Here is a 27,788-nt window from a genome sequence, read left to right as displayed (position 1 = left end):
GAGATTTTGAGAACCCAAATTTATTAAAACAAACTTCCAATCACATCACTATGTTAGTCAATTTGTTAAATTTCAAACCAAATTCAGATTCCACTATTGTTCATGTTTTAGTCAGGCCATAATCATTATTATAGGAGAACATAATCGTCAAAAGTTCATTACATTTTCCATGCCAAACAAGTTATATCTCATCATAAGTGCACTGTTTCTTCTCTCAAGTGTGGTAAATACCAAAAGAAATTGATATAACAATAAATTTGTATCTACAATATTGTTACTTCCTCAAAATACAATTCTCAGTATAAAATAAAAAGGAAAGGACAAACATGATTAAACAATCCAATTCACAGGAATGTCTAGCCGAGAAAGAGATGCTGCCATCCATTTAATCATCATTCAGTTCAATTTTATCCCAACTCCAATCCGCAGCAGTTTCTCTAAGATTCACCTCCCATGAGATTAGATGCTTGTTGGTTTTTCTTTGGGTTTGCATGCTTGAGTATTTGCTGAACTGTTATCAAGCCACCCAAACAAGTGTTTTAAAAATGTACATTTGAAAACATGTAGTCAGAAAAGTCCTAAATGGAATATTCAGATAACTCATGGTAAACTTTGGTTAGTAAGTCCCATAGATTCTGCAACTTCTCTATCAGCCATACTGTCTGCTTGAACCTACATTGTAGAGGATCAAAATATACCTAAAGTCAACAAGAATTACTCCGTGTATGAAAAAATTGTCATAGATTGCTATTATTCAATCGTCTGTACCTGAAGCCGATGCATGAGATACATCAAGAAGAGATGTACAAACACCTGTTGCAATATCTCCCAGGTTAGCAAATTATGGTGGTTCCTGTCAGCTATTATACAATTTAAACTAACTAACTTATCTCACCAAATAGAAAAATAGAAAAACTCGAGCTGTTGGATAACGCCAGAGGAATCTTGTGGCTCTTACTGCCCCTGAATCTAGCAGTTTAACTGCTTTCTGCAACTGCATAAGACATGCCAAATACATGGTTAAAAATAGTGTTTGATTTGAGAATGAAAATGACATAAATATGATGGCTGTCATACCTGAACACTTGCACCAGCCAAGTGACGGTGATGCAAAGGAAGAGGCCTGAAATTAGTCACTTCATAAGATCACTTTTCAAACTTGTCAACTGAATAAAAAAATGGCGCAACATTTTGGAGAGAAAAGACTAGCATACAGAAGAAGCCCAACAAAGTAACTAAATGGTTTAACAAAGATCATAAAGCAAATCACAATCAAACCATATGTAGTAACCAACAAATTAGAATATGAAGAAAATATATGATTTACACATGGCAAGCAAATGAGTTCTTGAAGAGAGTAATGCATTGGCTTAATGGTTAAGAACATTGAGACAGAGAACATGACCATTGAAGCTAGGTTTATTATGATTATTTTGATCAAATGCATTACAGAAAAACAAGAAAAGTGCTAACGTAATAATTAGTGAAAACATACTCCAGGGCTTTTATATCACTCTCATCTTCCCAAGTTGATGATGCTCGACGAGGAACTCTACTTCTTTCGGTCTCAGCCTGTTCAACATGAAAATGGTATCAAAACCTGGCCAAGACAAAATTAATAATGAAGTAGCCACAGAACCCAAAACACATACCTGTGCTTCCTTAAGACGCTTAATTTCCTTCTCCAACTGAAACTCTATGGCCGCTTTTTCACTGACCATGGTTTCTAATTGTGTTTGTTTGTAGTACTGCAATGAAAATAACACATAAGTATTGAAAATTTGACATCAGAAAACTTGCCTGAAATTTAACAATCTCAAATTACCAAAAGATCAGTCAGTTCCCGATAACGTTTCTCTAACTCCGTATGCTCCTGTTACAAGAATTTGATGCTTAGGTTGAGTAGTGTTTCAAAATTACCATAAACCAAAACATAAAAAAGAACTAAGTTAACTTTAACTGTATTTATGTCAAAACCCACAAAAGAATATTAGCATGATATGCCGGTAGCATTTGAAGTGGAATTGTTTTTTCACAGCTTTCACTCTCTAGCACTTTTTTATTGGTGAAAATCCTATGCCGGGCCTACTTATAGTGTGTCCAGATTACGTGATAATATTTGATTGATATCTAATATTAGAGTATAAGAGTAGTCCTATAGTTCTAACTAACTACTAGGGCTACTCTTATACTTTAATATCAAATAATGGGCTCACCCTTTTTATATAAATGGGTCATGATACCCATGTCAAACTTGAAGATGCAATACTTTTTCTTGGTTAAATTATCCAAAGTATTGAATAATCCACAGTAAATATATTTCTGTAAATCTGGACTGTGATGACCAAGTTGCAATTTATGCTCCTGAATTTGTTCATGCTTAGATGAATATGACAGCACTCTAAAATACCATTAAAAAGAAAAGATGCACCCTTGTATCGGAATTTAGTCTATTCAAAATCACAGGTATCCCTTCGTTCCAAGTTCAAGTAACCAATGTTCAGTTTTAGTTTTCATGCATGGTAAAAATTACTAAAAAGGACTTGATTGTAAGAATGCTTTCAGCTTATGAATAGTTTTCATTGTACCATCAGGTGGTTAATAAGTAACCATTGATTGATTGTTCTTTAACTAGTCATGGTATACCAAATCTTCTTGGCTGTTAATTTCCCCATAAAAATGGTGACAGGACCACTTATTTGACTAAAACAATAGAAAAAGACGTGGCTCATGAGAACAAGTGTTGAAAATTAATATCTCTGGTCCCTAGTAATCAAGCTTCTAGAACTCTAGGGTCTGTAAATTTGGGATCTTCACAGACTTAACTCATAAACTTGTAGGAGTTTACTTGGTCCAAAAAAGTGTTAGAAACATCTATGTTAGTATCTAAACATAACTTAATACTATTTGCATAGTAAATATGAACATTCTTTAGTAACAAAACAAACTAACAACAATAAAACCAATGCCCCATCTCATCCCAGACCCAGACCAAGTAGCATTACAATTCAAAATTGATGGCAGAAAGCCATTTAAAACCGCCATAAAACGCCATCGCGTCGCCATCTTTCACAAATTATCCATGATGGTTGTCTAAAAATCTGCCACCACAATGCTCCAATCTACCATGATGCATCATTCTAGCATCCTCTCCTCCAGTCCCACTTAGCAACGTGTACTTTTCTGTTATTTCCCTCTACTTCAACCCTGTGCACCCTACCCGTCCCTCCTCGCCGTGCATTGCTCCTATCAAACGACTAGCCCATGATCTTTGGGCTCACTTTCAAATCCCTCCGCTCTCTTGTTTATTATATCATAAACATCCATAATGGGTCAATCCCATCGTACTCTAGCCCAAAATAGATTCTTTGCAAGTCTAATCGAGTTTACACAAAAATGATTTCATAAGCAAATGAACTTGATTTATAAACCTTGAGTCATAAACCTGTATGATCTATGGGTTAACGCAGTTTGGAGATGATACCAGTAATGTGACAGTATGGTCATTAATTATCTAAGCACCATCCACATGAAAAACAATGAGATTTGTCACATTATATCCAAGTTGTAAATTTAAATTTTACATATTTGGAAAGAGGGGAAACTTAAACAGAAACATCAACATTAATACCTGACGTGAATAATGCTCAGCATCCCTCTTCATTGCAGCCATTTCAACTCTCAGTTTTTGTAGTTCAGTCTGAAATGGCGAAAGCAAACATGTAATGATTAATATGAATCAAACCTTGATTTGTAAGACAGGAGATCATTATCTCCAATAAACTTCATAAGGAAATATTTTTAAAAAATACCTCCAAAGAAGATAATTTGTTGTCAGCTTCCCTCTGACCCTGACGAGCACGCTCCACTTCTTCCTGCCATGCCTGTATCTAAATACCAAACTTGCAAGGTTATAATTCTATAATGATATTGATGAATATTTATCACTAATATTTTTATCATTGCTACTACAAAAGTTTAAATACTGATTGTTAAGAGTCCCACATCGGACAATATATGGCCAGAACCTGTATTAATAAGTGGGGACAATCCTCACCTTACAAGCCGGTTTTGTAGGATGATTTATGCCGTCCAACCCACACATTCTAAGAAGGTATCAGAGTCCGGTTCAAGATCAGTTGGATCACCTACTATCGAGTTTTCTTTATCGAGCCACCCATCATTTATGTTTACGCTCCAGATGTTCAGTCCTGGGCGTGTGTTAAGAGTCTCACTCGGAAAATATATGATATGAACATGTGTTTAAAAGTGGGGGCAATCCTCACCTCACCTTAGAAGCCGGTTTTATAGGGATGAGTTAGGCTCAACCCAAACATTCTAAGACTAATGATACATGTCAATGTCCCAACAAGCGTTTGGCCAGGATGAGCCAGAAACAGCTGTGGCAAATTGTAAATTTTGACTAGTGTCCATCAAGTCACAAGTGCCCAGGATTAACTAAGTCCCTAGAATGTTCCCCACATGTTTTGATAGAAATCTGCCATTTTTTCAGCTTGAATTTTTTTGCCTCGTATATCAAAATATTCATCAGTGCTTTGCTAAATAAACAAGTCAACCACAAAATACATCTGATCCGGTCACCTTGTCAGAGTTCATAACAATTAGGCATGTGATTTGCATCTGTAACCATGTTTTCTATCTCATATCACAATTTGAATTGCACAATACATGTGATAAAGATTACCATGGTTTGTAAGAGTTGAAAATGTGTACTTAGTAAACAGATACTCACTAAAAGAACTCAAGCTTTCTTCTACATAATATATCATAAACAACAGTAAAATAGGGAAAATATTTGCTTCTAAACAATGACACTTTTAGGCAAAAAAAGAAGTGAGTATTTCCGCAATTTACACGAACACAGCATACCTGAATTACTTGATTTGCCTCTTCTGGTGATTTTTTTTGTTCCCGGCGCAAACGAACTTCCATGTCTTGCATTTCTTGATTCAAAGATGAGCATTCAACCTGATGACAAAGGTTGCGATTAAACTTCAGTAGATCCATATTTCAAATACTAATATTAATAATTAACCTTCATATTAAAAAATAAATTATTTAACTTCTTTACAATGTACCTCGAGGAGTGCCACCTTCTGCTCAAGTTCTGTGGCCTTTGTTGTCCTTTCATCTGCTATTCTCTGAAAAAAGAAGAAACTAACATATCAGTGTATACGTTTAACATTTATGCCAATAAATAACAACACTATAATCAAAATAGCTTCAAAGGGGGAACCAAAGCAGTCATACATGATGATGCCAGTGAATTTGTTACTATTGTTCGTTAATATTTTGTAAACAGATCAACCACAACATCCAGGCCTTAGTATTTTGTTAAATAAATTACCTGTTAATATTTAAAACAGCTAGACCCAAATAGCATCACTGATGCCTATATGATGATGATGCCCGTTGACAAACTCTAGATAAAGCTTGAGTGAATATTGTCAGACTTGTGAAGCAGCATTGAATAAGCTGAGATGATCCTACCCACTATTTTCAAATTTAATAAAGCCTTAGCCCGGGCTTTGAAAGTTTTTACTGATGAAATAATTTATAATCAGTACTGCCCCTTTTTCCTTCTAAAACACTTTATTGTCTAAATAGGGATGGCAAATAGTGATATGACCAGTCACTTGCAGCATGAAAACCATGTAAGGCCTGGATACTAGTAGTATCCTAAATACATGAAGTGATATTTTCAAACGTTTTCACAGGGACAAATTTCCAACTATGCTTAAATTTTATTATGAGTTTTCAAGGCTAAATGTATATGCTATTATGTTATCGATTATGCTTTTAATATGATTTGCAATTGCATTCCTTTTAAGCGTGTTGCAGCACTCTTTAACACATTTTCCTATTAATTTTATTTTATTGGTTAAAATTCACGAGTCCCCTTCAAATCATGTGGATCCCATATAAAATTGGTGGGACCTATATGAAGGAATATTAATCCATAAAAGTTTAACATTAGTAAGTGCTGACGTCACCTGTATCCTTGCAAGGGCTGTAGATGACTCAACTGCTCTATGCTCCAATTCCACTTCTCTTTCCATAGCAGCCTGCTCTACGAATCACATAACCATTAAAAATAAATGTAAAATGCACCAACACAAAAACTAAACAATACAAGTTACAGACCAATTTGGTAGCATTATGTGCAGCACGCTCCTCTTCTGCTCTTCGCTCAACAGATGCTAGCTCTTCTCTCAGAGCCTGCAAAAGCAATAGTTTACGATGCCAACAATTTCACATATGAATGGGACATCACAAATTATGGAATCTTACATGCATCGGAGAACCTGATTACCTGCATCATCCTCGTCTCTGATAGTTCCCGATTTCTCATCATAGACTCCATGTTTGCCTAATAAGATATGAATAGTGTTAACCATGCCTTAAAAATATAAATAAAATAGAACATGAATATAATGAAGCTATGGGCTATGGTACAACGGAAAAAATCCTACATGTATAGAAAGAAATCGATGAAGAAAGCTGAACTTGGTAGATTCCCACACTACTGAACCCAAGAAGTTTATAATAGCCAAATATTTTCCCAATCCATAACAAAGGTTCCCTAATATCCTCTAAATGAGTAAACTTTAACAGACACCATATGCAGACAGACACACATCTGCAAATGGATCAATCGAGTTCATAGCTATAACATGTGCACAATGCTGGTCATATTATGTTCTGAAGAAATTAGAGGCAGTTATCTTAAGGATACAGGAAACAAATTGAATAGGTTACTGATGTTGGTTGCTTAGAAAATAAATGGGAAAGTGCCTCCATATCATTGGGAAATTGAATTTTCAAGTCACACATATTTATCGAGAAGGCAACACTTGTGCTGAAAACTTGGCGTGTCATGGTTTAACAATTTTGGAATCTTGTTGGTGGGATTCTTTGCCTATTTATAAGGTGCAGACTGCCCCCAATTATAAACTTAATTATAAGGTGCTAATTTGAAAACTTGGTGGAATCTTCTATAGTAACAGGATGGGGATGCCTAATTATAAGGCGCGGACTGCCCCCAACTATAAACTTAAGTTGAGCCTATTCTCATCGAATGTGAGACTCTAAACAATGTCAATTAGCCAAGATTATGCATAAAAATGTAGGATAACACTCGTGCAACTCATTATGTTTAATAAATACTGAACGGAATATAGTTCAGGCGGAAACAGTAGTTATGCGGAGGAAACGAAATATTGCAAGACACACTTCAATAAATTAACTAAGAACCTGCAGGGAAGCTAGATTTCCTTCTGACAATGCAGCCTGCCTTTTAACTGCCTCCACAGAACTTAGAACTGCCTCGATTTCAGCATTTTTGGCTGCCAAGGCCTCAGCCATATTTGACTCAACTCTTGTAACTTCCTTTTTACTTTCAGACAAATCCTTTTGTAGCTGCTTTATGCTAGCCTCATATGATTTGCTTAGCTCTCTCTGTAAATTTGGAATTAATTACATGGAGTGTTTTTATTTCAAGCACATAATGAGACGTTCTAGTCGCTAAAACAGGAAACAGCAATAGCACTTCACCTCTGCAGTAAGAAGTTCCTCTAACTGTGCATTTTCGGATTTGTATTCTTGAAGGCGAGATGATAGTCCAGCACAAACCTGAGTATTATTAAAAAATATCAAACATGTATGTGTTGAATAGTCCAGGACTAACCAGCAGGATCTTCCTAGGTGATCAGCTGCTCTTAATTGAGGAGGCCTTGGCTAATAAAAATAACATGTTAAACAACATTCTTCTTACCCGAGCTAACCTTGCCTCTTTAGACTGACCAGTAGATTTCGTTGTTTTGAGCAATCCTTGGGCCTATGTACCAACTAAAAAATTAGTCAGAAGAATTTTTTTGAAAGATGCTACATTAAGTAATAATAAATAAATTTCTCCATAATAAGTATTACCTCTTCAAGCTGATCCTGTACTTTTTCGGGGGATATGTCAGTTTTATGATCCTCTTGACTCTTTTGATTCACTGTAGGTTCAGCTTTTATATCAGAATCTTTAAGGATAGTATCATTATTAGGAGCTACATCATCAGCCACAGATTCAGTTTTTTCTTGATCCTTATATTGGTTGGAGTCTAAATCTCCAGCCTTGATAATTTGGTCAGTACTTGTAGATTCGTGATTGGGGCCTTTCATTCCATTGGGAGAAGAAGAAGGATCCGCTTCATGAATATCTGAAGCAGTCTCTTTGACAGGCTCATTATTTGCAGAAGTACTAGTAACATCAACAGCAGTATCATTTACTAAGACTTCCACATCACCTGTGTCATGTTTATCAGCATCACTAGCTAGCACTTTTGTCAACGAAGTCTCTAATATGGGTGATGTTGCATCAGTAGGTTGCTGCTCCTTTGGTTGAATTGTGGAAACGGAATCGCTCTCATCATGTTTGGCTACAGGATCAATTTTTTCGCTTGGAGTTGTTACATCCAATGTTGCTGCTGGAGATCCAATTTTCTCCTTAGTAGTATCACTAACTATAGTTGATGGGTCGGACAATCTCTTTTGAGCCTGCCAAAATTCAAGAAGACAAGTTGGATGCCAATATGACACATTATCTGAGGATAGAAATTTTGCGGCAGTACCTTAGCTTTTGATTTCTTCCTTTTGCCTTGAGATCCTTGCCCATTTGAAGCTAATTCTAGAAAAGTAGCAAAAGAACAAACGTAAGCCCTCACAATATTAGGAGAGTATACATAACTTATATCTGAAAGACAACTCCTTATCTAACTGCCTGCCCTCCTTACTAGAACATCTCAGGTTTTGGTCACAAATGCTAAAGTGAGGTTTTACAATCTTTTTCAATGTAGGTATTAGTATCACTTGTTCCCCTTCTAATGCTCTATTTCCTAAACTACTCTGGTTTAAGGACTTTAGTCTTAGAATCATAATCTAGAACACAACAAATCACCTGTTGTTTCCACTACAAAAGTTTAATTTTTCAATTATATTGTCTGCACAACTTTACAGCAATGAACCCAATCTAATTCCAGATTAAGTATACAAAGGAGCTAAAGAAAAAGTCGAAAGAACTAAAATCTAAACCTGGAGACTTGGAATCAGATTGTTCTTCTGCTATGTCACTGGCAACCAGCTTCGCTCTTCGATCAACAACTTCAAATAAATCTGACAAACCAAGGTCACAAAAAAGTACATGTCAGATTTTATTTTAAGCTCAAACTCAGTCATTTATTGAGCAACAAAGGAAAGAGAAAGAAACATTTAGTACATCACTCCACACCCTGCAATGAAACAACACCAAGTAACATAACTCCCACGCCCTTCCCCTCCCTTTCCCGTAGACAACAAAATAAAAGAGAAAAACAATAGGCAAAACTAAGGGCCTGTTTACTTTATACATTTCTTGTTTTCATTTTCATTTAAACTAATAAACATGTGAGAATATAAATCCAATAGTTTCCTCGCCATTTTCTTTTCCAACTTTCAAAAATAGATCTAGCATTTTCAGACTTTTTGAAAATGCTGAAACATTGTTTCCATGGTTCCTGAAAAATGCAATCTTTCGAACTTGTCTTTCATTTCTCTCTATCACAATTGTTAACTACATAAGTCTTCAATCAAGCAATTTAAAATGGACATAAATTTTAGAAAATGAAAAGGGAAAATGTTTTCAGAAAGTAAAAGTGGCCTAAAATTAATTAAAGCTCTGACTAGAAACTAATGAAGTGTGAATGAAAGAGAGATACAGATTGCCTATAGGCCCTATAGTCACAATAACAAGCATTTGCCACAGTCAATAAGTTGGAAGCATTGGATGAAGTTCAAGCTAATCATATTTTAAGCTGAACAAAATAAGATTTAAAAAGAAATTCCGAATTCAAGTGGTTTGTTTCTTCACCCGACGTGGTTCTGCTTAATTGACCATAGTGAAGAACCGCAACATCCATAATTAAAATTAATTCACGTTCCTTGGACTAAATATTGATGAAACATGAATGAAAGAGAGAGGGATCCAGATTGTCATACATTTGCCACAGTCAATAAGTCGGAAGCATTGGTTAAAAAACAGATTTTAAGCTCAACAAAATTATATTTAAGAAGCAATTCAGAGTTCAACTCGTTTGATCCTTCATACTACAAGACTAATAATAAACAATATGCAAAACTAAAATCAATAAGCCGAAATCGAATGAAGATCATACTAATCATACTTTAAGCTCAGCAAAATCAGATTCAAAAAGAAACTCGAAATACGAAATCATTTGATCCTTCATCCAACATGATTCTAATCAACTACTCATAGCTATTAATCATCGTTTACACTACATTAAGCATTAATCAACAATCAAATGATGAATCAAGTATTGAGATCAAGATTAACCACAACTACCGCTAAATCGAAACACTCTAATCTAAGCAATTAAAACTAAGCGAATCGAGATTGAATAAGGTGGAATAAACGAATCAAGGAAACGAGATCCGTTACCTTCAGCGGCTTTGAGCCACGACGCCATTGTAAGAAAAACGAATCAGATTCAGAGATTCAATAGCAGTTGAGCTTCAATCATAATACGACGTCGCTTTGATTTCACAATCCACACAACACTGCCACTGTTGTTTTCTGTTCTGAATTACGGTCAATCGCGAGAAAAAAGCGATTATTAAAAACAAAACTGTACTTCAAAGAAGTGATTATTCAAATAAGTGATTCTTCTTTGGAATTGATTGTGTAGATTGCCGCTCTATCGTACTTTCAGGCTCCAACCACCGAATTACCTTTTCAGAAATGAATGCCTCTTTACGCAAACGCTACTTGATTTTTTTTTTTCTGTTTTTTTATTCTATTGTTGGTAAGAAAATACATTGTTCTATTTTTTTTATTTTTGGAGTAAAAAAATAAGATACTACAACTTCACAAAAGTTTATATAGAATGTTATTGTAATAAATTGAAAATTTAATTATTGTTTTTACTTTTGTTATTTAAAAAAAAAAACTATTTTTTTAATCAAAAATTTATCTTTTTCTTTGTCTTCTTTTATGTTAAGTCGCTCCTTCATATGTTTTTGTCTTTTTGATTGTCGTCTTTTTCATTTGAGAAAGTTCGTCTTTTCTATAGAGAGCTATTGAGATGACACTTTCATAGAAATATTCACAAATGTTAGGAGATCGTAGAAGTTGAAAATGTTGAAGAAATTACTAATGTTCAAAAAATTTAAAAAATAAATTACTAATTTTAAAAAGTTGAAATGTTAAAGATGTAGAAAATGATGGAATGAAATTGAAAAGTAGTTGGACATGTTGGAAGAAGTAGCGGAATTCACTATCAATTTAAGGCGCGAACAAAAACTAAGAATATGTCACCACTAAGTATGTTAGATTCCTCTAATGATGAGGAGACAATAAAATATGTTCTTAGACATGGAGATTATCATGTTAAAGAAACAATGCATAGACATAAAATACTTATAAATGAAGGAAAAGATCATTAAAGTCATTCAAATGACGATGAAGGTTATCAATATGAACAATTAAAAACTCCAATTAGTACGAATGATGAAGATGACATGAGTAGTGAATTAGTATTTCTTCAATTCAAAAAAGTTGTTGGGTTTGGTAATGTAAATTTGAATATTGAGATGAAACTCTCTATAATATAATTATTTAGGTTTGTTTTAAGTGATTAAATAATTCACTTAAGTAGGGGAATCGAGTTGTCATACCCCAAAATTTGCCCGATCAAATCTACGTCTGCTAATCCATCAAGGTTCAAAATTAAGAGTCATGAGGTTTGACATTTCTATTGTCAAACCTACTCTCTTATAAATCAGGTTGAGTTAGAACAATGGCGTAAGTAGCAGGTGTTTTGGGATCTAAACGTTGGCCCAAATTATTACAAGGTTTCTGTCATCTTAGATATAATTGCTTTTTACTAACATTTTTGTTTGTTCTGATATTTTTGTAATTTTATTAACTATTATTATTTATTGCAATTTTATTTAACTAACTAACTAATATAATCATTTGATAGTATTAAGATTATTAATATAATTAGAATTATAGCTATTAATTTTAATATCAGTTTTATTAGAATTTTTGTTATTATTATTATTCTGTTATTTTTATGTAGTTTTTATTAAATTAATTTAGTTGGGTAATAGGCCCATTAGGTGTAGAAAAAACCTAAACTAATATAAATAGGATTGCTTTTAACAATGAGGGGAGGCCGACTTTTCTATCCACGGTCGAAATAACAACTAATCCTTATCTTCTTTTCACGTACAAATTCCATCAATTTTCTACTGATTTTTCTATCATTTATTTTCTTCACTGACACTTTTCCGTAAGGTCCTCTATTCACATTTTTCCTTTGATATACATATTCACGCTAACATAATTGAGGAGATATACACAGTTTTTTTTTGTTGTTTTATTTGCGAAAGAGGAAGAAAAAAGAAAAAAAGATGAAGAATTGATCACACAACACAGAAACGGATCTTCAAATGGCCATGAATGTGTAGTCATATAACCAGCGACACAAGTTGTGCAAATTCTTGTTCTCTTTGTTTTGCAGGAAAATAACAAAGACAATGGCTTCAACGATTCACGAACCGTAATAACTTCCGCAATCACCAACAAACTCCCTCCGATTCCGCCGCAAACGGACGCGGCCATACCTTCAGGCCCGTCGATTCAACCCGCCGTCGGCCTCGTCAAAACAACCACCGCGGAAGCCTCCGCGCGACAGGCCGCGAGCTCCGCCACCGGATCCGCATGTGCAGCCCCACGCGATGGCACCACCGACGATCACGTCACCAACTCTCACCGCCGTCGCACACGGCCAACCATCGAAACAACAACATCACCACCGCTTCGACACCTTCAAATCACCGTCGAATCACCTCAGCCGCATCACTACACCTCGCGTGCATCCGATCGAGACCATTCGAGCATAGTCGTAACAAAGCTCCGCAGCCCAGACATCTCACTCCTCCGCGTCACGCTGCTGCTCCGACGAGAACGACCGCCTCTTGTTAGTTCAACAACAACAACAGTGGGTTAACACCGCGAAGCGATACGTTGGTAAGTTCTGTATTCCCATGGTTTCATCTTGGTTTGATTGTTGATTTTTGTTGTGGATCTTGTATGCTTTTTTTGTATAACAAGGACATAATGAGGAAGAGAAGAATTAAAACATTGTTTTGGTCTGTGCTGTAACAAAGAAAACCAGAAGAGAAACTAGGAGAAGTAAAAGAAAATACAAGGGTACTTGCTATCTCTCTTGGGCGTGCGTTAGTTTTAAGCAATAGGTCATTTATTTGTTTTTTTCTTCTCACTGCCATGTGTCACATAGCCATTGGTAGTTGATTGCAAGCTTAAAGTATAAAAACCAAAACTGACGTTTTCTCTTAAACCATAATGTTAGCTTAGTGTCATGGATATAATACTTTTCTTTTTCTTCATCATTTTTTTATTTTATTCAAAATTAAGTAATTTTAAAAGTTAGAGTTAGAATATTCTTTGGGTTTGTGTTTGAAACATTACTTAGAACGTACTTATTTCTTGTTTATAATCTTGTGAATTATGTTTTTTATTAATTTTCTTCTGTTTCTTTGCTTGCGTAATTTAACCTATTTAGTTAGTTATTTCAGTTAATTATTCTATTTAGTTAATTAAATAAATTAGTATTAGGTTATAATTAGGATTAAGACTATAGTTAATATTAGGATTTTTTTCCGACCATTTTCCCGACTTATCTCGATTTAATTAATTTGATCTTAATTATAAAAATTAAAAAAACCTAACAGTAGCAATATATTAGGGTTCGCTCAATCCCATTGGCCCTTGGCCAAATATTAGGATTTAAATTATTATTCGTTTCGACTAAATTTATTGGTCGCGATGATTAATAATCGATTAATTTAATTAATCAAATCCTATAAATTCAAATAAACTTATTTTGCTAAATGGTTTTAACCAAATCTATTGGTTACGATGATTAGCATTTCCTCTTTAAAAATTCGTTATTATTTTTAATCAAAGCTATTGATTATGAGGGATAACGATAAATTAACAATCATATTAAAATACATTCCATTTGCTAAAAGTGATAATCGAATCAATCGATTAGAATTGCCAGCAATCCTTTACTAATCTGTTAACTATGGTGATCGAATCTATTGATCATTGCGGTTAATGGTAACAAATTAAATCAGGGTTGTACGCCGAAACATCTAAAATACACTAAACCACGATACTACAAGATTTTTATCCTGGGCAACTCAAAATGCCCTTTCAAATCACAAATTCAAAACTACGATAGGCCACTCAAAAAGCCTCTAAACTCATATTCAATCAAATTTCAAACCTTAAGGGCGTACAACCCGTAGCCCGAACTACGTTGACTCTGATTCTCCATAAGGAGATACGTAGGCACTTGGCAACAAGGCGAGTCCCCTCCCCCATAAATCTCATTTTGTCCCGATTTCATTTCCTTAAATCATAAACCTTAATTTTGATAATATTTGCCTTAACCCTATTAACTGTCTGTCATCTTTCTTTATATTAGCTATAAACCTTCATCTTTGCAATGTTAGCCTTTAGGAAAGGGTTGAGGGTGCCTAACACCTTCCCTCGACCTGAATATAGTATCTTACCCTGATCTCTCAACTACGAAAGGTTTCCTATTCGCCTTGGTAGAATAGGTGGCGACTCTCTAAAGCTAAATTTTTAGGCAGGTTGCTACAGCTGGCGACTCTGCTGGGGATCCATTTAATGGTGAATTACTATGCTCCTAAGGCTTGAGAGGGTTTAGGTTTAGGTTTGTGGCAAACGGTTTAGGTTTTTTGGCGAAATTTTTAGGGTTTGGCAAATACGCCAAAAATTAGGGTTTATTTATTTTTGTAAATATCTATTTTTTATTTTTTGTTATTCATTTATTTGTGAATATATATTTTTAAATATTTGCTGCTTTAATACATTGTCTAAATTATAAGCGGCTGGATTTCGAGGTCAGTTTTTAAATATTTAAATTTAAATTTATTTATTTATTTACTTATTCTAAGGTTCATTTATTTATAGAAATTTAATTAAAATATTTATTTAATGAATACTTTTATTTCTATTGCATCTGTTGGGTATATTATATTGTTGTTAAAACCTAAGTGTGGGAGTTAACTTTGAGACCAAAAGGGGACATGAATCGCCTTACGAGTCTCATTGATAATTCCACTCGGAGTGGGTTAGGTATTTGGAAAGGTCCGAAACGAAGCTTGACTTTGTGGAGGGTTGGACTGGATACTTAGCTGATCTCTCCGGGAACCTACCCCAAAAATTCGAACCTCATGGATAAAATGAGTTGTTCTAAAATCCGAAGAGACAAAAAGTCTCGGAGGCTACGAACGACCCCATGAGACCTTCTAGAACACCCCTATAAAAAGGTTGGCTCCCTAGAGCCGCTACGTCGAACCTATGAACCTAGGACTTTTGTGCTGCTGTGCTCTTTATATGTTTGCAATTTATATACTTCGAATGTCTATGCGTTTCGATTTTGCAGGTATCCCTACGTGGTCCCTAGCCTGTAGGGACTCAAATTTCTAAAGACCGTGTCTTTCCCACGGAAGACATCACCATCTATGCATCCCCTAGCCTGTGGGGATTTTATTTTTATATCCTTGTATTCTTGCAACTACGCGTCCTTCCCACGAAGGACATTTCCATTAACGCACGTCAATTGGCCTCTAGATGGCCATGCGATTCGGTGATTGTCGTGAACGGTCACCCCGTGCTTGCTACTACGTACTCCCTAGCATATAGGGATTTTCTGTTACATCCACGTGTTTCCACAATGACGCGTCCTTCCCCGAAGGACAACTTCACTAGCATGCGTTCGATTGGCCTCTCGATGGCTATGAAATCTAGTGACTGTCCTGAACGGTCACTCCATGCTTATTCCCGCGCACCCTCTAACTTGTAGAGTTTGGGATCTCCATTTACACATCACATCCCTAGCCTGTAGGGATTTCTCCTCGTCCATATCGTCCTTAGATAGGTTGTGTTCCGCATAGAGAACCTTCCCACGAGGGACAAATTCATTGGTACACGTTGATTGGCCTCTCGATGGCCATGAGATTTAGTGACTATCTTGAACGGTCACTAGCCGCTATCTCCCGCATACTCTCGAATCCAAGGGATTTCCCTTAGCATGTCATAACATTTATCCTGCGAAGATTCCAAGAGGGTCTAATGTCGCCTCTAAGGCTATCCCTAGGATAATATGTTACACGTCGGCATTGCATACACGGAGTTACAATATAAGGAGTCTCTCGCTTACACGTGTATTTGCATTTTCATGCATTCATACATTTACATTTGCATTTCTATCTTCGCCCGCATCCACACTTACCATGCTAGCCGGTTTCCCGAAACTCAAAAAAATCAAAGGATCGTGGACTATGGAGCAAGGAGAATAAAAGATCTTAGTCTTGCTAAAGAAAAAAAAAGATGCCTTTCGCCATGCCAGCCGCATGTCCATGCCTTTGTCATAACAGGATTATGAATACAATGAAGGTTGTCATCGAGCAAGGATTAGTTCAATAAAGAGTTCCCTCATAGATACACTTAAGATGTATCTAGTTATAAAGGGGTTCATCTTAGAACATATCAAACTTTCGAGGACGCTCTACGATAACCTAGGGGCAAGGATTAGTCCAACTGGGGCAATATCCTGAACAAAGAGGCATAACCACGATGGAGGGAATTCGACATACGTCAGCCCCACACCAAGAAAAAAGGGTCATATGTGATAATATCCTTAGGAAAAAGCAAAAGAGGTTCAGTCAAAGGAAACTCATGAAGTTCCGATACGACGAAAACCCACCGCTAACGATTTATTCCCGCCAGGTTTGACATGTCCAAAGAAAATTCGAGGTTGCCCTCACTTCTACAAGTTTGAGAATCTAAGGAGTGAAACAAGGTCAGTGGATCTACAAAGGAGATTATCCCTAGGATCAATAGGTGTTTACCGTGCTCACAATTTCAACCCTTACGACCGCTAAGTGTTACTCAAGATAAAAGTTGTACCTTCGGATTAGTAATTCTAATGGGACAACCGTGCAGGTTTTGGAGTCAACTCATTCACTCACTACCATGACTTTCCAGTCACACACTTCTATTTTTAGGGTTATTAACAAACTTGAGGGAGAATGACGAATACAAATGACCAAGTCCAGCTAAACGTATGCTTTCAAAGTAAGACCGAGCCGAGGATGTACAGGCATTGTTTCATTTCCCAAACAGTGGAGATATAAGGATGTTAATCCCTCGTTACCCCCTCGAGCCAGGAGTTGGAGTTTGTTTCTACTTTTCAAATAAACCTTGATTTTAACCAGGGGCAGGGTAGATTTCAATTAATTCAATGGTGTATTTTGGTTGTCAAGAGAATCAGTCAATCCAAGCAGGGATTCAAGCAAGGAGCAAAGCAAAGGTTCAAGCACATCTTCTTCCTCGTATTCATCAAAGATTGAGGAAGTAATGGAGATAACATTCACAACAATCTTCTTCCTCATTACATCATTCAAGATCGAGGAAGTATCAAAGGCGAAGCTTACAAATCAAAATCGACATGGCAGTCACAACATTCAATATCCAAGGATCAATCTCAAATGGAGTATTCAAAAGAAAAAGGAGAAAAAGCGCATGCTAAGTCAAAAATTCCATGAATAAAAAAACGACTTAGGCAAAATTTAGGGCATCCCGATGGATCAAATTCAAAAGAATTGGTTCATGCAAAAATAAGGGATAAAAACAAAGGCGAAATACAAAGGATAATCTTGTGACTGCTAAACCATCAAAGCCTCACATCAATGCTTGGATCTTTACAACATATGTCATCAAAGTTTGGATCTCTACTAAGGCTTCTGCTCAACATCGAAACTGAAACGATTCTCTTGCAAACAAAGCACATCCATTGGATTAGGCGAATTTTTAGGATCTGGAGAACATCAAGGAGAAAGGGGTGGGATAAATAAAATTTTGAGCCTTATATCCATTGTTTCTTAAAACATGAACCAGGCCAAGTTACAACATTTAAAAGTCCTAATTGAGGCAAGGTTAACCATGAAAGCATATTAAGCAGGATTTGTTATACTGACTCCTATGTTTGTTAAAACTATCTCTAACCACTGTGCTTCTTCAAGCATTCTTTCCAAAACCATCCAGTCCTAATTCATAACGGACTTTGATTTCAAAACTTGCATACATATCACATTGGAGTTACTTCTCAAAGGGTACAACGCCATCTACGAGTATACACTTAGCATCGAGGAAATCTCGAAATGGGTTAATCAAAGGTGATCATTTCTAATAAAGACCCTGGAGTCGGGGGAACCACATCTAGGGGGTTCTCCTAAACAGGGGCAAAAAAATTTTTTTTTCAAGGATCGCAGGGGCATTCAATCAAACATCCTATTAACTAGGGGCACTCTTTCTAAGGGTCAATCGACTTGGGGCACACCTCGAAGCAATAACAGACAGGGGCATGTCAAACAGGGGAGGAATTCAAATTCAAAAGGATAGGACACTATGGATAGTCCTCCATAACCTGGAGATCAGGGGCACGCCCTTCAATCTAAACGTCGAAGCATATGGCAAGGTTATTCCCCGAGGCACCTCCTTCATAACTTGGAGATCATAGGCATCTTTTCCACTAAACATTGGGGCATTGGATATCAAATCCATAAAGCAAAAAATTCAAAGGTTAAAGGCGGGGAGCATTTCTAAAAAAAATCAAACTGGGGCAAGACGCACAACAAGGGGAAAAGGCGTTCTCGCACTTTACAACCTCGAACAAATATTTCTCCTAACTACGATCATCAAAGTTCAAAAACAGGTATCGAGGAATCGCGCTAGCGTCACATCCCATCTTATCAAACAAACCCATAACTTCAGCAAGCTGTATACGCTTTTGGTTATTAACAACCTGTCATTGGAGCATCATACAAATACATATAAATCATGCATTTACACACATTGGTTGATACATTACACCACACCTTTTCGGGCAATTTTCTTTAAGACAAATTTCTATCTACTCTAAGAGCCTTTACAGGTGGTTTTCTCTAGGACAAATTGCTACCATTTCGATAAATCATTTCAGATAGTCTTCTTTAAGACAAACATTCACTTCCATTCCAAAAAGACCTTTTCAGGTAATCTTACAGAAGACATTACTTCGTTCCACTCGTTACATCAGTCCACATATACATGAGCATAAGCATTATCCACCCACTTTCCGGTAACCTTACCGATGCCAGTAACCTTACTGAGGTATTATTTCCAATCACCTGATTGATGCTTCCGGTAACCTTACCGATGCCAGTAACCTTACTGAGATATTATTTCCAATCACCCGATTGACGTTTCCCGGTAACCTTACCGATGATAGCAACCTTGTTGTTCATTCACCCATAAACATGCATACATACGCATGAGCATTAGCATATCACAAAAAACCCAATTTTTATTGGCCATCCAAATCATTTTCAAAGTCAGTTCCTGTCTGACTGTTACATGAAGACCCAGTTCCCGTCTGGTAATCAGTTCCCGTCTCACTGTTACATCAAAATTCAAATCATACTACAAAAGCCTAGTTTCCAACCCTCGTGTTGTGATTGGTGTATTTTCTCCGACCCTCGAGTCGTGAGTCTCCGAACAGGTAAATCTTTTCCATGCAGGTAAGTTTGCTAGCACTATAGCAGGCGATCGCTCTTATGCAGGTACGCTTGTCAGAACTATGGCAGGTAATTCCTTTGGTGCAGGTGAATTTCCGAACTAGGACAGATGATCCTATTGGTGCAGGTGAACTTGCTAGAACTATAGCAAGCAATCCTATTGGGGTCCAAACTGCGAGTAGCTTACCAGCACTATGGTAAGTGAGAGATACAAACTGCGAGTAGCTTGCCAGAACTATGGCAAGTGAGAGATACAAACTGCGAGTAGCTTACCAGCACTATGGTAAGTGAGAGATACAAACTGCGACGTAGCTTACCAGCACCATGGTAAGTGAGAGATACAAACTGCGATGTAACTTGCCAGAACTATGGCAAGTAAGAGATACAAACTGCGAGTAGCTTACCAGCACTATGGTAAGTGAGAGATACAAACTGCGAGTAGCTTGCCAGAACTATGGTAAGTGAGAGATACAAACTGCGACGTAGCTTGCCAGAACTATGGTAAGTGAGAGATACAAACTGCGACGTAACTTGCCAGAACTATGGTAAGTGAGAAATTCACAAACTGCGAATAGCTTACCAGCACTATGGTAAGTGAGAGGTTCACAAAATGCGAGTAGCTTACCAGCACTATGGTAAGTGAGGGGTCCACAAACTACGGAGGCTTGCTGACCATAGCAAGCCAATTACACAATCAACAGAAGGTCCTCGCTGTTCCTTTTCAGGAACCTTTCCAGGAAGTCTTCTTCAAGACGTATTCCATCCTTTCTAGGAGCTTTTCCAGGCATACAAGATTTTTCAAACGGTTTCTCAACTGGGTTTATCACGTTAGTCCCTCGGCAGTGATCTTCTCCAAAACATCATCAATAACAATCAAAGGTGTTATCGTTCTTTTCAGAATTATTAACATACTTCAACTAACAATCATGCATCATTCAAATAACATACTTCATTCATACATTATGCATATACACACATGGCTCTCATTTATTTTGAGAAGCGCGTTGCATCATGCATCGCATGCATCATAAACATTGCATAAAGTCAAGGTTGCCTTTTTAGGCCATGCTACGCTCAAAAACGCGTAGCTCCTTCAAAAAAAAAGAGAGAGCATTTGCTCCACAGTAAAAAAAGGAGGGATATTTACCCTGGGTGGCATCTGTAAGCCCATCTCCTGCAGAAGTTCTTCTCGATGAATGCAAATTTTAGGGCATTGCAGTGTCCAATCATCTTCTACCTTTAGATCACGATAGGCAGACGTGCCTATCTGACTCTTCAGGTTTAAGAAGATTGAACAGGGGCAGCTGTCATACCCCAAAATTTGCCCGATCAAATCTACGTCTGCTAATCCATCAAGGTTCAAAATTAAGAGTCATGAGGTTTGACATTTCTATTGTCAAACCTACTCTCTTATAAATCAGGTTGAGTTAGAACAATGGCGTAAGTAGCAGGTGTTTTGGGATCTAAACGTTGGCCCAAATTATTACAAGGTTTCTGTCATCTTAGATATAATTGCTTTTTACTAACATTTTTGTTTGTTCTGATATTTTTGTAATTTTATTAACTATTATTATTTATTGCAATTTTATTTAACTAACTAACTAATATAATCATTTGATAGTATTAAGATTATTAATATAATTAGAATTATAGCTATTAATTTTAATATCAGTTTTATTAGAATTTTTGTTATTATTATTATTCTGTTATTTTTATGTAGTTTTTATTAAATTAATTTAGTTGGGTAATAGGCCCATTAGGTGTAGAAAAAACCTAAACTAATATAAATAGGATTGCTTTTAACAATGAGGGGAGGCCGACTTTTCTATCCACGGTCGAAATAACAACTAATCCTTATCTTCTTTTCACGTACAAATTCCATCAATTTTCTACTGATTTTTCTATCATTTATTTTCTTCACTGACACTTTTCCGTAAGGTCCTCTATTCACATTTTTCCTTTGATATACATATTCACGCTAACATAATTGAGGAGATATACACAGTTTTTTTTTGTTGTTTTATTTGCGAAAGAGGAAGAAAAAAGAAAAAAAGATGAAGAATTGATCACACAACACAGAAACGGATCTTCAAATGGCCATGAATGTGTAGTCATATAACCAGCGACACAAGTTGTGCAAATTCTTGTTCTCTTTGTTTTGCAGGAAAATAACAAAGACAATGGCTTCAACGATTCACGAACCGTAATAACTTCCGCAATCACCAACAAACTCCCTCCGATTCCGCCGCAAACGGACGCGGCCATACCTTCAGGCCCGTCGATTCAACCCGCCGTCGGCCTCGTCAAAACAACCACCGCGGAAGCCTCCGCGCGACAGGCCGCGAGCTCCGCCACCGGATCCGCATGTGCAGCCCCACGCGATGGCACCACCGACGATCACGTCACCAACTCTCACCGCCGTCGCACACGGCCAACCATCGAAACAACAACATCACCACCGCTTCGACACCTTCAAATCACCGTCGAATCACCTCAGCCGCATCACTACACCTCGCGTGCATCCGATCGAGACCATTCGAGCATAGTCGTAACAAAGCTCCGCAGCCCAGACATCTCACTCCTCCGCGTCACGCTGCTGCTCCGACGAGAACGACCGCCTCTTGTTAGTTCAACAACAACAACAGTGGGTTAACACCGCGAAGCGATACGTTGGTAAGTTCTGTATTCCCATGGTTTCATCTTGGTTTGATTGTTGATTTTTGTTGTGGATCTTGTATGCTTTTTTTGTATAACAAGGACATAATGAGGAAGAGAAGAATTAAAACATTGTTTTGGTCTGTGCTGTAACAAAGAAAACCAGAAGAGAAACTAGGAGAAGTAAAAGAAAATACAAGGGTACTTGCTATCTCTCTTGGGCGTGCGTTAGTTTTAAGCAATAGGTCATTTATTTGTTTTTTTCTTCTCACTGCCATGTGTCACATAGCCATTGGTAGTTGATTGCAAGCTTAAAGTATAAAAACCAAAACTGACGTTTTCTCTTAAACCATAATGTTAGCTTAGTGTCATGGATATAATACTTTTCTTTTTCTTCATCATTTTTTTATTTTATTCAAAATTAAGTAATTTTAAAAGTTAGAGTTAGAATATTCTTTGGGTTTGTGTTTGAAACATTACTTAGAACGTACTTATTTCTTGTTTATAATCTTGTGAATTATGTTTTTTATTAATTTTCTTCTGTTTCTTTGCTTGCGTAATTTAACCTATTTAGTTAGTTATTTCAGTTAATTATTCTATTTAGTTAATTAAATAAATTAGTATTAGGTTATAATTAGGATTAAGACTATAGTTAATATTAGGATTTTTTTCCGACCATTTTCCCGACTTATCTCGATTTAATTAATTTGATCTTAATTATAAAAATTAAAAAAACCTAACAGTAGCAATATATTAGGGTTCGCTCAATCCCATTGGCCCTTGGCCAAATATTAGGATTTAAATTATTATTCGTTTCGACTAAATTTATTGGTCGCGATGATTAATAATCGATTAATTTAATTAATCAAATCCTATAAATTCAAATAAACTTATTTTGCTAAATGGTTTTAACCAAATCTATTGGTTACGATGATTAGCATTTCCTCTTTAAAAATTCGTTATTATTTTTAATCAAAGCTATTGATTATGAGGGATAACGATAAATTAACAATCATATTAAAATACATTCCATTTGCTAAAAGTGATAATCGAATCAATCGATTAGAATTGCCAGCAATCCTTTACTAATCTGTTAACTATGGTGATCGAATCTATTGATCATTGCGGTTAATGGTAACAAATTAAATCAGGGTTGTACGCCGAAACATCTAAAATACACTAAACCACGATACTACAAGATTTTTATCCTGGGCAACTCAAAATGCCCTTTCAAATCACAAATTCAAAACTACGATAGGCCACTCAAAAAGCCTCTAAACTCATATTCAATCAAATTTCAAACCTTAAGGGCGTACAACCCGTAGCCCGAACTACGTTGACTCTGATTCTCCATAAGGAGATACGTAGGCACTTGGCAACAAGGCGAGTCCCCTCCCCCATAAATCTCATTTTGTCCCGATTTCATTTCCTTAAATCATAAACCTTAATTTTGATAATATTTGCCTTAACCCTATTAACTGTCTGTCATCTTTCTTTATATTAGCTATAAACCTTCATCTTTGCAATGTTAGCCTTTAGGAAAGGGTTGAGGGTGCCTAACACCTTCCCTCGACCTGAATATAGTATCTTACCCTGATCTCTCAACTACGAAAGGTTTCCTATTCGCCTTGGTAGAATAGGTGGCGACTCTCTAAAGCTAAATTTTTAGGCAGGTTGCTACACGAGTGGGTCAAAAATAATCTCAATGTTAAAATATATTTTAAATATTTGAAGATAAAAAACTCTTTTAGTTTAATATCAATTGATATTAAATGTTATATGTATGTTTTAAGCATTGACAAAATAAGACATCATTTAAGAGAATTACTTAAAGATAAAGAATTTATGAAGCAATTGCATTCCACATTATGAAAAGAAAAGCAAAAAATACATATGATGATACAAACATAAATGATCAAAATCGAAGATACATAAGTTACTTAGCCAACAATTAAAATCAGAAGTATCATAAGAGTAGTGATGTGATGGAACTTAATGTACTTTATAACATAAAGTACAAGAGAAATAGTGGAAGTTGCTTTTCATCCTCTTGTCCAAGGAGTCGGGTTCACTTTTTCTGACATTAATGGCTTATTTCTAATTGAATCGAAATTTCATGGCTCAAAATAACTCTTCATCTTGCAACAATATTAAAGGAGACAACATCATTTATAAATAGAGCTTTTTATTCATTTAGTAAGTGAGACTTTTGAATACAAAAGAATAAAGAAGCGTTGAACACATTAAAACTCCATATAAATCATCTTTTTGACTCAACGTTGTCACAAATCAATATCATAAACACATTTTATCATCTCACTACAAACCTTCCACTTCCATATGGTAACATTTTTGTATTACTTTAATCCTCGCAAATTTATCTCAAAAACTGCATATTCTCAAGTTGAAACAAAACTTGTTGTTATTTTGTAAGTTGACAAAAGTTATATCAATCATTGTTGTAAGCGTGTTGAGGTTAAGAGAATGCATAGTTGAAAAGATGCGCACAAGAAGAAGAGTTTTCAAGCATCAATAAAAAATCTCACAAATTGTGGAGATTTGAGTAGCTACTTTGGTGATTTAGTATAAATCTCTTTTGTGATCACTTTTAAACTCTAATATTTTTATTTACAATATTGTAAATCACACTCTCACGCACACAATATTAAATATTATCTAAGATTTACACTAACTTTTTTCTCCAAATATTCTTTGATAGATTTTTTGTTATAAAGTAAAACTACAATTTTAAATGGGTCAGAAATAAACCAATTTCTCATGATATTCGTATCTATTTCAATTGATATCAGAGCATGGACTCTAAATATTAAATACTTAACACTGTTAGAGTAAAGCGATCAAAGAAGAAATGTCCGAACAAACAAAATTTATAGTTAAAGGAGGATTATCACACAGACCTTCATAATTTAATGGTTCAGATTATTATTATTGTTGTGGGTTATTCGGATATTACAATCCAAATAAACCCATGACTTAAATAATAGTCATGTTTAGACATCATATTTTGCAGCATGGTTTATCTAGCAAGACAAAACTTTGACTTAACTATTATCATGTTTCCATTCGTACTTTTTATTCAAGGTAAATTTAGACATTACCATAAAGAAAAAAACATGTCTCAATTAATATCCATTTTTAAACATCATATTTTGCACATAGAATCTATCTAGCTAATCTTATACAGACAAACTTATAACCTTGTTTAAACCACATGCTTTGCATGCATGGTTGGTCCTAATAATGCTATTTACATAAACCCCTAAATCAACTATAAACTTTTTTGTCTGACTAACAATGCATTATGTTAATATACATAGCAGTGTATTGTTTTAATTATGTTCTATTTATACTAATAAAGTTAAAAATTAACGTACATAAGTCACATATTTTTAACATATAAAACAAAATATCATACATAAACAAACCCTTAACTCTAAATCAAATGATAATCATAAAACAGAATATCCATATGACATTTCTGAGACAGATGTCAAAATTACAACTCAAAACATTTACAAAAATGAAAACAGACTATAAAAGAGTTTAACTATTGAGTATAGTGAACATACAACAACATATATGCAAGACATCCACAATATGATTTGCCCTAGACTAGATATCCCATAAGATTTCTTGAGGAGCTGATCTTGAGGGATCTCCCTCACACGCTGACATTATATATAGGTGGAAAACTATGTATTATCATTGAATATAATTGTATAAACTATAACGTACTCCATGGACTAACAGTTGGCGCGCTATGCACTATTAATATCTCTATGGTACACCGTGGGAGTAGGGGTGGAAATAGGCTAGGCTAGGCTAGGCTTTAGAAGGCCTGAGCCTGGCCTATGATAAACTTAAAAGGCCTAAGCCTGGCCTAAGGCCTATCATAGGCTCAGTTTTTTGGCCTGGCCTGGCCTTTTTTAAAGTCTGGCCTGGCCTGAAAGCCTATTTAAAAAGTCTGTATCTCATTAAAGTTTTCAATAAATCTATATAACTTAAGAAGTCTTGTAGGTCGGCCTATATATACATATATAAGTGAACGTATTTAGCATTTGTTTTATATATATAAGTGAACGTATTTAGCATTTGTTATATATATATATATATATATATATATATATATATATATATATATATATATATATATATATATATGGTAGTCTATTTAGCTTTTTTTTCCTAATATATATGCATACATGAACCAACTTATTTAACATATCTCTAGTATATATGAAAATATAGGCCGGCCTATAAGGCTTCATAGGCTTTTTTAATAGCCTAAGTCTGGCCTATTTAATAAAATAGGCTTTTAAAAAAGCCTAAGCCTAGCCTCTTTATTAAATAGGCCTGGCCTGGCCTAGGCCTATGCAGGCTGGGCCGTAGGCCCCTGTAGGCCGGCCTGGCCTATTCCCACCCCTACGTGGGAGGTACAACTATCATAGGATTCTTAGGGACATTACGAGAAAGAGACATTTGTTTCCTAATATTTGTCTCGTCTTCCAATGACTTGCTTCATATAGATTGGAGTACATGTAAACCAAATAAAATGCTCCCTAATTATACTCGTGAATTCTCTCGAGGTCTATAAAAGTAGTTAACATGGACAACATCCACATAGGTTGAACTGTTGTCTAAAAAAAAGGTTGTGCCAACAAAATACAAGAAAAATGTTCGCAATTTACATTGTATATAATAAGCAACATGTGCATCATCACCATCATGAATAAAATCGATAGTCAAATATGTTACATAATTATCCTTTAAAAATGAAAATCGTGCATGTGCTTATACCTTATTGATAATCTCTTCTTATGTCTCACTCGAGTTAGCTCTTAAGTGAGTAACCATTAGGTCTAGTATCTCATATCTTTAAATTGGAGTGTGATCAAATAATGTGCTTATGTGTAAAAAATGAATTACGCAAAATAGAGTGTTACAATTTCAAGCCTCTTCCAGTCACAATTGTGAAGATTGAACTGTAATCTTTTTTATCAAATTCAGCGTCAATCATCACTAAATCAACTAGCGGGATACCCGTGCATTCGCACGGGTACTGGTATGGTACGCGCATTTGTTTTTAATATATAATAAAAATGAAATGAAAGAAAAATTAAATTGTAAAATAGAAAAAATTATTTATTTTTTATTTATTTAGAAGATGAAATGTAAATGATATCAATATTTGGATCAGTTGTTTCATTTTTCCTGTTTCATATAATTTCTACGATATGAGAAAAAAAAAACAATAAAATTTTATTGACTAACTACATGTTTGAATCAGTGGTTTCATTTTTCCCGTACTAAAGTTGAATTAGTAAGTTACTCCTTTTTATTAAAAATGATCATTTGTCATGTAATAAAGT

At 35.5% G+C, this 27,788-nt stretch overlaps 1 protein-coding gene across 1 annotated transcript; it reads right to left on the bottom strand.

Moving 5' to 3' along the window:
- Positions 1–224: 224 nt before the first annotated feature.
- On the bottom strand, positions 225–10,840 carry LOC131594293 (golgin candidate 1). The gene is made up of 21 exons (XM_058866381.1): positions 10,502–10,840; positions 9,100–9,180; positions 8,640–8,695; positions 7,951–8,565; positions 7,796–7,858; positions 7,576–7,653; positions 7,276–7,479; positions 6,335–6,391; positions 6,166–6,240; positions 6,015–6,086; positions 5,100–5,162; positions 4,891–4,989; positions 3,813–3,890; positions 3,632–3,700; positions 1,826–1,873; positions 1,653–1,748; positions 1,496–1,572; positions 1,078–1,123; positions 896–994; positions 769–813; positions 225–672 (listed from the first exon to the last, which is right to left on the bottom strand). The coding sequence occupies exons 1-21, from the start codon at positions 10,527–10,529 to the stop codon at positions 601–603; spliced, it is 2,121 nt and encodes a 706-aa protein (XP_058722364.1). The 5' UTR covers positions 10,530–10,840; the 3' UTR covers positions 225–600.
- Positions 10,841–27,788: the final 16,948 nt, after the last annotated feature.

Source organism: Vicia villosa, linkage group LG4, assembly GCF_029867415.1.
Source record: "Vicia villosa cultivar HV-30 ecotype Madison, WI linkage group LG4, Vvil1.0, whole genome shotgun sequence".
NCBI lineage: Eukaryota > Viridiplantae > Streptophyta > Magnoliopsida > Fabales > Fabaceae > Vicia > Vicia villosa.
The sequence above is the reverse complement of the archived record's forward strand: the minus strand, read 5'-3'. Positions and strand labels throughout refer to the sequence as shown.

Bases quoted from the DNA above. Each gene is read 5' to 3' on its own strand.
- LOC131594293 (XM_058866381.1), bottom strand. From the start codon at position 10,529: ATGGCGTCGTGGCTCAAAGCCGCTGAAG. The intron at 7,859-7,950 runs GTAATACTTATT...GTTGGTACATAG, and splicing joins TACAGGATCAGCTTGAAGAG to GCCCAAGGATTGCTCAAAAC. The intron at 1,874-3,631 runs GTATTAATGTTG...TTCTTGTAACAG, and splicing joins CTGAGCATTATTCACGTCAG to GAGCATACGGAGTTAGAGAA.